This window comes from Dendrobium catenatum, unplaced genomic scaffold (assembly GCF_001605985.2).
Source record: "Dendrobium catenatum unplaced genomic scaffold, ASM160598v2 fragScaff_scaffold_475, whole genome shotgun sequence".
Taxonomy (NCBI): domain Eukaryota; kingdom Viridiplantae; phylum Streptophyta; class Magnoliopsida; order Asparagales; family Orchidaceae; genus Dendrobium; species Dendrobium catenatum.
Window position 1 is genome coordinate 275,266 of NW_021318937.1, and position 9,934 is coordinate 285,199.

Here is a 9,934-nt window from a genome sequence, read left to right on the forward strand (position 1 = left end):
AATATGACAAAATTCTTAAAAAAACACAAGAAACGGCCTTTTTTTTTCAGCACATACCAATCTTGCTAACACAGGCAAGCAACCACACTCATGCCCTCCTGATCGAACTGGGCAGAGCCTGGATAAAGCATCGTGAAAAGCACTTCTCCATAAGTTCACAGAAAAGTTCCGTTGCTTAGGATCACCCAAAGAAGGTCCAAACAGTTTGCCAATGCGTTTATGATTGTATAAGTCCTCAACCGGAGACTGCATATGTGGAGTCAAGGCCTGGAAACACAACCACGAATGATATAAAAAAGGAATAATGAAATTTCAGTTCAGGTCAGATATAAGATTGATTAGTAGGTAACATCCCATTTAGGTGAGGCATTATTAAAAAAAATTTAGTTTCTTAAATCAATCACAAGATGATAAAGATTATCTCATAAAATGCGTGTTCCTCAAGTGGAAAAAAAAAACTTGTGGATGGTAAATGTTCATTATTTGCAGTTTACCTGCCACCAAACTGATTCAACTGTTCTGGAGAATATCCAAGACTCAAGTTTCTCTAGTGCGGCAATAAATGTGCTTGGCTCCTGCCAGCCATCTATTTGGACAAATCCATGCATCTTTCCTTGTTTACCTTCAGAGTTATTTTTAAACTTTTGTAACCCACTTCCGGACTTCACAGCACAGCAGCTTGAATCTAAAGGCCTCATAACCACACTTGATGTAGTAAAACTGCCGTAAGTTTGACAAATAATCTCTCTTATAACAACTGTGTTCGATAACCAAAAAGTTAACCTGCAACATGAGAGGAATACTTGCCATGCCAAGTAGAAAAAAATACAATAATAGGCTCTAAATTTGAGGTGATAACAGCCTCATTACCTTGGAACGTCATTACCACATGATTTGGCGATAAGAACAAGCCCTGAAACAGTGTTCTTGGCAACAGTTGCTAACTTATCCTGACTCCAATGCTTGCAAGCATGAATATAAAGTCTAGCAAGACGCCTAGCAGGGGTATGCACTTTATGTGCTGAGCTTCCATGTTCTGGTACAAAAGAATAAAGGGAAATCTCAAGGGCAGCAACTTCCCTAAGCTCCTCTTCAAGCTTCTCAATCCTGAGTTCCAGTTCGTCAACCTTTTGATAAGCACTCGACTTAACATCATCTAGATTATTCTCTTCTGCATCAGCTATCGAATCATCAGTTCCAACACTTATATCACAAACTGGAGCCTCATCAAAGATGTCTATTTCCTTGACCTCTTCAATTGTCTTACCATTTGATCTTACGCATGACTCAGAGGAAGGCCTTAGAGGAACTACAGCGTTTTCTGATGTTTTAATGTCAAGGTTTATTGGGGAAGAAGCAACTTTATTGGGTTTCTGAGATTTCTTTATCCCATTGTTTGATGACTTCAATTGCAGATTTTTCTGGTCTTGGTTCTTCTGCTCTTGGCGGCTAACACTAATTTTTGTTGGACGAAGATAGCTTCCACTTGATTCTTTCTTTGCAATTTTAGGAGCTCTTGAATTCCTCCTTACCTTGTTGCTGTATTCGTTAATGTGTGATGAAAGAGAGTATTGTGCAAACTCAAACTCTGATTCTACTTCAATTCCTTGTTGACTTTCCTTTTCAAAGTCTGCAGAACGGTCTAGTCTTCCCACTCCATTCTCTTTGGCACCCATTGCAGCACTATTACCAACTACAACTACTGACCGGTGCGCATCATTTGGATGAAATGCAAAACTATCTTTAGCATGCTTTCAGTAACACCTTGATAATCTGAAGGACTTGCTAGAGAACTCAGAAACTAACCAAGGGTACATTACATTCTGTAAGAAATTCCATATAATCAAATTTTGAATCTTAGTTAACTAATTGCAAGAAAAAATTTGAATGCAAGCGATGACCTCTACAATTTAGGACACTCATTAAAAAAAAAAAATTATTGAAGCCATTGCAATTTTTCAAGAATAATTCATTGAAAATTCACTAAAACATAGAAGTACGGAGTGGACTTGTTTCATAGGAAATTACTGGTGGTCGTATTGCAAATAGAGATGGATGGGTGTTATTTTTTTTTAAGTGGACAAATTTTTATGTTACATAGGAAATTACCACCTATTTGATTATTAGTGAATATGATAAGTATTAACATGCATAATAAAGCACGAGGTGATGCAATCAACAACATGAAGGAAATTGTAAATGGAAGAACGCAGTAAAATGTGAATGAAAAAACTCTGGTAAAAACTTTTGAGTTTAAACTTTAGAAATGAAAAGCAAGCACCAAAACTACATGACAGGATGTGATCTTAAGTCACATTTGTTCAGTCTAACCATCAATCTTTTGTTGGAAAGTATGCTTTTTATGGAATTTTCTATTGAAATTACAGAATTTTAACTTTTATGAGATAATAACTCTGTGCCACTACTCATTATATGTATTCAGTTTCTTGCAAGGCAACATTTTCATAGCTTTAGATACGCAGTGTTAGCCATGCTTATGAAAATTGAAACTTTACAAATTAATTTAAAAATAGTCTAGGTAGAAGCTTCAACGTTTTCTTCCATGATGAATTGTACAACACTTCATTTAAATTTAGTTCTTGCATATGGAAGATGTGAAGTGTTTATTGAAAAGCTTTGGCATTTGTAATTCTAAAAAAATAGTGAAATCCATACAGGTAGTAAATGTAAGTAATTTCATACAACGCAAAATAATATTTCTATATATTTTTGTGATTTTATTTTGCTTTCATTCTTAACAAAAGCACTTATAAATTTTCTTTTTTTTCATATGTGAAATGTAAAAGAAAGGGAAAAAAAGATTAGCATGCTTACTTCAAGCATAGGACATGTTCGAGAATTTATAAACAAATACCAAAAAGTTGACAAAATAAATTAATTAATTAGAGTCAACTTGAAGGTGAATAACATGCGTTAAGGGTATTGAGACTAAACCATTTTAGAAATGAAAATGAAGGGACTACTTAAACAGTACTTTTGTACCTAATTTCAATTTCTATGTAGGGTAACAATATCTTGCATCCCACAAACTACCAATTTCAAATTGCAGTATTAAAAATCTGTCAGTTATCAAACATGTATGCTTACAAAATGAAAAATCAATAATCAAGTTCCCACCATAATTATTTACTAGAAAAAAGTTTTATCTTCATGGTTACTCAGTTAATAAACTCCCACTAAATATGCTTTACTTTTCAGTCTATGTTTGTGGCATAGGATCTATTGTGAGAGCCAGTTTTCCATGTTTTCCTTCCAGGATCGTTCAGGACGAAGTTGGATCGTCCTGGGACGATCGGTACAGGTTTGTACAGAATTTCTGACACCTCCTTTATATAGATGTAAAATGTGCTCTGTAATTAATCAAGTAAATTGAATTCTTTCCCGCCTATCTCTCGTCTTCCCTCTCTCTTTCTCTGAGCTTAGGGATTCAAGAAAGCTAAGCAATTCTACAAGGTATCAGACAAGGCTCACTGATCCAGGGAAATCAATGACAACCTCCGGTCTATCTTAAATCTCGGAACAAACCGAGACGACAAACGCCTCAACTCCGATGATCTCTTCCTCGCTCAAGTTTGTCATCTCGAATCTGAAAAACATTTGTTCAGAACCCTCTCTCTGCCGACAACTACAACTTATGGCGGTCTCAGATCTTCAAGATCTGCCGTGCCAATGGGTTTTCATCATTTCTTGATGACAAAACTCCAATACCATCGCCGTCGACTACTCTTTCCGATGGCCAAATCACGACAAATCCAGAATATGCACAATGGCTGCTCACAGATCAGAATCTTGCAGTAGCCATATGCTCCAGAATACGCTTGACTGTTGGCATAGACAGTACATGGAATACGCTCCGAGAATGACCAAACCTCCAAATAGAGCAATGGTGGCTGATACATCGACACAGTACACTGACTGGTATCTGGACTCAGGGGCATCCTCCCACATGACCAGAAACATGAATAATATGTCCACTGCAACACCATATAGCGGTCACGATGGAGTCATCGTCGGAGACGGGAGCTCGGTTAGCATCGAAAACTCCGGTCGTGGGTTGCTACCGACTCCCTCACGTAAGCTTATCCTTAATCAAATACTTCACACTCCTTTACATTATAATCTCTTATCCATATCTCAGCTCACTAAGGATAATGACATATCCATAACTTTTAATCCGAGTGGTTTTGTATTTAAGGATTTATAGAACAATTAAGAAAATCTTTAGGGGACCTTGTCAAGACGGACTCTATCCGTTGAGAACTCCGACTATCTCCCAACCTCAACGTGCGCTTACCTCAGCTGCAACGAAATCTACTCTCTGGCATGAACGATTGGGCCATCCCAACACAAGAGCACTTGCTCGGATAGCCTCTACAAATCCACATTTGCATATCAATAGTTATTATTTTTCTTGTCATTCTTGTAACAAATCCAAGAATCATAAACTTGATTTTGATCATGTAACTACCAGGCAAACGTCTATCTTACACTTACTGCACTCCGATGTATGGGGACCGGCACCGGTTCCCTCACACACGGGCAAGCTTTACTATGTGATTTTCGTAGATGACTATTCTCGTTTCTCCTGGCTTTTCATATGACAAGGAAATCTGAAGTTCTAGATATTTTTATGCAATTTAAAACTAATATTGAGAATGCTACCTCACAAAGAATTAAGTGCATTTGCACAGACGGTGGCGGAGAATACTCAAGCACGGAGTTCACACAATTTCTTACCAAGCATGGCATCTCTCATCAACTATCTTGCCCATACACGCCTGAGCAAAACGGAGTGGCGGAAAGAAAGCACAAGCCTCTCATTGAGACGACAAGAACCCTTCTGGACTCGGCATCTATTCCTTACCAATACTGGCCGGACACTACGCTCACCGCTAACTATCTTATTAACATAATGCCATCACCCAATACTAACAACTTATCTCCATTTGAATTATTTCATAACAGGAAACCAAACTACAATGAGCTTCGAATTTTCGGCTGTGCTTGTTTTCCTCACACTCCGGCACAATTCCGGAACAAATTGCAATCAAAGGCACATGTATGCGTATTCCTAGGATACTCTCATCAGCACAAAGGGTACAAGTGTCTCAACATTAGCACTAATAAAATCATCATATCAAGACATGTGCTGTTTGACGAAAAACACTTCCCTTTCACCAAGCAAGAGAAGGTTAAACCAATGCAGCAATCTGAGGCGTCTCAGTTCTTTCTCACACCAACATCACTGTTACAGCAATCCTCGGTGCCTCACCAACCTACAACAAGCATACACACTATACCGCAAACTTCACCTCTGAATGATTCTCCTGAACAACTCATTCCAGCCCCTGAGTTACAACCAATAAACATCCATACCTCAGACCATGCTGGGCATCATATGCAAACGAGAACGAAAACTAGTTCGTTGAAGCCTCGCGTTTGTCTCAATTTACTTCACAAGCATACAGACATTCCAATAAATAAAGATCCCAAATCTTTCCACAACGCCAACAAAAATCCCGAATGGAGAAGGGCCATGGCAACTGGATTTGTGGCATTACAGCAACAAGGAACGTGGACGTTAGTTCCACGACACAACGACAAACAAATTCTTGGGTGTCGATGGACATATAGAACTAAATATCACAATGACGGATCCATCGCCAAACATAAAGCTCAGCTCGTCGCTCAGGGTAACAAACAAGAATATGGCTTGGATTACTCAGAGATGTTTAGTCCCATGGCCAAACTACCAACTATACGTATTCTCCTCACTGTTGCATTGCATAACGATTGGCCGGTACATCAACTTGACGTTGCCAACACGTTCCTTCACGGTAACCTCACTGAAATCGTGTATATGAAGCAACCGATCGGATTCGAAGACGAATTAAATCCGGACTACATATGCTTACTTTGCAAGGCACTGTATGGACTCAAGCAGACACCAAGGCAATGGTACAACACCTTTACATCGTTCTTGGAAACAATTGGGTTTAAACACAGTCGCTCAGATCCATCGTTACTCACTCTAAGACGAGACAATATCAAAATATTTCTTCTTGTATATATTGATGATATACTCATCACCGGCAATAACACACAAGCCATCAGCTCAGTTTTTCAGCAACTAAATCGCAAATTCAGAATGAAGCATTTAGGAGAGGCACATTCGTTTCTCGGAATCCAAATTAAACGATCGACGAACTGCTACTTCCTCTCACAACAACCGTATACCAGGTCGATCATCGAAATGGCCAAACTCACCAACTGCAATTTGTTAGCTAATCCTACGTGCACGAAGCTCCCTTCAGATTTCAGCCCAGAAATCTCGTTAGCCAATCCGCATCTATACAGACAAATTACGGGATCTCTGCAGTATTTAACACTCACTAGGCCAGACATTGCCTACAATGTTAATCTGTTATCTCAGCATATGCAACAACCAATGGCTCAACACATCTATCTACTCAAACGACTCATTCGTTATCTTCAAGGTACATTAGACTATGGTATTCTGATAACTAAATCTAATCTTTGTCTTACTTCTTTCTCAGATGCTGCTGGGCGGGGGATCAATCTCAAGAAAATCGACATCCGGTTTCTGTTCTTTCCTTGGCAACACACTAATTTCGTGGATGGTAAAGAAACAGAACACAGTTGCAAGATCATCAACCGAGTCGGAATATCGTGCGCTAGCTTCTCTTGCCGCAGAAATCATTTGGCTTAGGCGAATACTAGCTGATTTCGGAGTTGCACAAACCGTTCCAACGGACGTCTACTGCGACAACATATCAGCCATTGCCATTGCCAATAACCCAGTGTTTCATGCACGAACAAAACACATTGAGATAGATCACAGATTTTTGAGGGATCATATTCTACATAACACAATAAGACTTCTACCAATCAACACAGCAGATCAAGTAGCTGACATCTTCACCAAAGCCTTAGCTACACCACGGTTTCAAAACCTGAGGCTCAAACTGACTATCATCTCCGGTTCATCAGTTTGCGAGGGGATCTCAGAGCAACACGAATAAAACAAATCCTTATTACTGTTCCTGTTACCAAATGTATTAACCTTTACTTACCTCCTTTATATAGATGTAAAATGTACTATGTAATTAATCAAGTAAATTGAATTCTTTCCCGCCTATCTCTCGTCTTCCCTCTCTCTTTCTCTGAGCTCAGGGATTCAAGAAAGCTAAGCAATTCTACAGTATCAATATCTTGCATCCCACATACTACCAATTTCAAATTGCAGTATTAAAAATCTGTATGGTATCAAACATGTACGCTTAGAAAATGAAAAATCAATAATCAAGTGCCCACTATAATTATTTACTAGAAAAAAGTTCTCTTCATGGTTAATCACTTCATAAATTCCCATTCCCACCAAGGCTTCATTTGGGAAAGTTCTTTTGCTGCTTTCTCAAACAGCTTTTTAGTACAAAAATTTCTTGAATTAGAAATTTTTATACTAGAAAGTCATTTTAGAGAGCAACAAAAAAGCTGTCCCAAACAAAACCTAAATATGCTTTACTTTTCAGTCTATGTTTGTGGCATAGGATCTATTTCCCTTAATTCATACTCAAATCAGTTCGGTTTCCTAACTTAACAAAATATTTACTGGAAAGATAACATAGATCAGTAACATCACAAACGGGACATTAGAGTGCAGTGGCCTTTATCTACACGATGGACGATGAAGATATGCCAAAAAAAATTTGACTGAAGATGCAGAATGATGTAATAATATGAAATGGATTATTTTACCCTTCTATTACCCATGGGAAAAAATTTATAAAAAATCTTGTATGTACCATCTCATTTCATTCCATGCAGCATACTCTTTGCAAAAATCTTAAACAACTCCAAAAAATTCACCGCATTGATATGGTTGTAGTGTTTAAAGATTTGCACAATTCTAATAAATACGACAATAACAACAAAATTTTATACCACCGAGAAATTATTACGTACAGTCACCAGACGCTGTTTGGAGGCGAATTAGGACGTGCCACATCAGCATATACCGGTGCTAATATATCATTGTATACCAAGTGACATGACACATCCTGATTCTCCACCGAAGGATCCGGCGGTGACCGTACCTCATAATTTATCCACTGTATGAGATCAACTAAATGAATTTCTTTTCTCTATTGTGTCCAATTAATAGTCGCATTTCTAATAAATACTGTTTAAGGAATTTTTGTCGGCATAGATGACATGTCATTCCACATCAGCTTAAGATAAATAGAAAAAAAAAATGAAAGAGTGTTCCTAAAATTGTTTGGAGAAAAATTTTAGGGGAGTATACGCCCAGCTAGCAACAAGCTGGAACTTAGGGACTCGTCTCAAGTTCAATTAACTTATAGTGCTGACCCCAATAATGCTTCATTTTTCATCCAGAACACACTCACCTGATCAACAAACCCACATGTGCACCAGCACGGAAGCTTCGTATCTCGAATATTAAATGACTAAACAAAAACAAAAAACTAAACATGCCATGCTAAGAAGATCACAAGCGCTAGGCCATAAAAGCAGATAATACGACAAACAGTGAAAGTATTGGTATTTACTATTACGATTAGTTCCCAATTTAATTCTAATGAACGGGAGTGGCAAGTGGACAATGATCTTACCTGGATTAGAATTCCAGTGAATTCAACAGAACAAACGAACAATCCCTTGTAAGAAATGCAGCAGAAAAAAAATATATATATAAGAAAATTAACGGGCGAATTTTTTATTTTGTTCTTGAGATGCAATGCCCGGCACGTCTTAAATTTTATATATATTCGCCCTCAAAATTTTGATTTTCCATTGCTTTCGCCCTCCGTAAACAAAGTCGTGGATCAGACACAACTCACACAAGTAATATGCATCTTAAAATAAAGCATTCATGGCTGTCATCTTAAGAAGGAAGAAAAATATGAATCACAGAGGGTACAATCCAAGCTTCCATAAGCATCAAAATTTCTAATGCATCAAGAAATTGGGAGGGGAGTGGGACGATTTTCTTGTAACATTCAGGTAAATGCATGTGTTAAATGACAGAATCGAAGCAATCAGACAGATTGGTTAAATTTCGCAAGACAAATGAGAGACTAGATCCAAAAACCAAAATAAAAATAAAAAACACAAATGTTGAAAAAGGAACCGAAAAAACAGTCCAGATTCACCATCTCATCAACAACAGCTCAAATCCAGTAAAAACACCAAATGAACACTAAACGCCATCACCAAATCATCCAATACAGATAGTGAGACTGAAAACATTCCTCTGCAAAGAAATCAATTAACCACGAAATGTGATTAAAGATTTATATTAAGCCCGACAGATGGAGATAAACACAAGAGTGTCCAAATCCTCCGAGAATCTAAAAAAGCGAGAACACCGCGACAAAAAACTGGAAGAAAGAAAGCGCATCCAATCCAAAAAAAAGAAGCATTGCAGAAATGAACTCACCAAAGCTTTCCCCCTCTTCTCCTCGACGATCTCTCTCTCTCTCTCTCTCTCTCTCACGGCCCGGGCAATGGAGGCGGAGTGCGGGAGTTTTTAAACGGAGGGACTATGGAATCCAACAAATGGCTCTGCTAATTTTCGGTTCCTGACATGCCGTCGTTTGGGATTTCCTTGGCTTTTATTGTGACTGGTCTGTAAATATACTGCGGCTACCTGCTGGAGCCGGTCGCCAGTGGTCGGGGACCCAGTCGGTGGTAAAATTGACCGGTCAGTGCCGGTTCTGCGAGAGGAGAGATCAGTTGGATAGTCAAAGAATGGTCTTGGAGTTAGAAGTATTTACTTGGTGCCACTGGTTGCGTTCGTCCTTCTGCTCGTATCAGATGGGCAGGCGCCGACGCCTGAATTAAATCCCAGACGTCCGTTTCTCATCATAAC

General features: G+C 38.5%; 1 protein-coding gene across 1 annotated transcript in view; it reads right to left on the reverse strand.

Moving 5' to 3' along the window:
* Positions 1 to 9,652, reverse strand: part of LOC110112808 — a 15,187-nt gene extending 5,535 nt beyond the window's left edge. Inside the window, exons 1-4 of the mRNA XM_028694400.1 lie at positions 9,503 to 9,652; positions 871 to 1,823; positions 495 to 783; positions 58 to 267 (exon numbers count right to left, since the gene is read on the reverse strand). Coding sequence (XP_028550233.1) covers positions 58 to 267; positions 495 to 783; positions 871 to 1,676 — 1,305 coding nt within the window. The 5' untranslated portion in view covers positions 1,677 to 1,823; positions 9,503 to 9,652. The remainder of the gene's footprint in view (positions 1 to 57; positions 268 to 494; positions 784 to 870; positions 1,824 to 9,502) is intronic.
* Between the last annotated feature and the right edge of the window lie 282 nt (positions 9,653 to 9,934).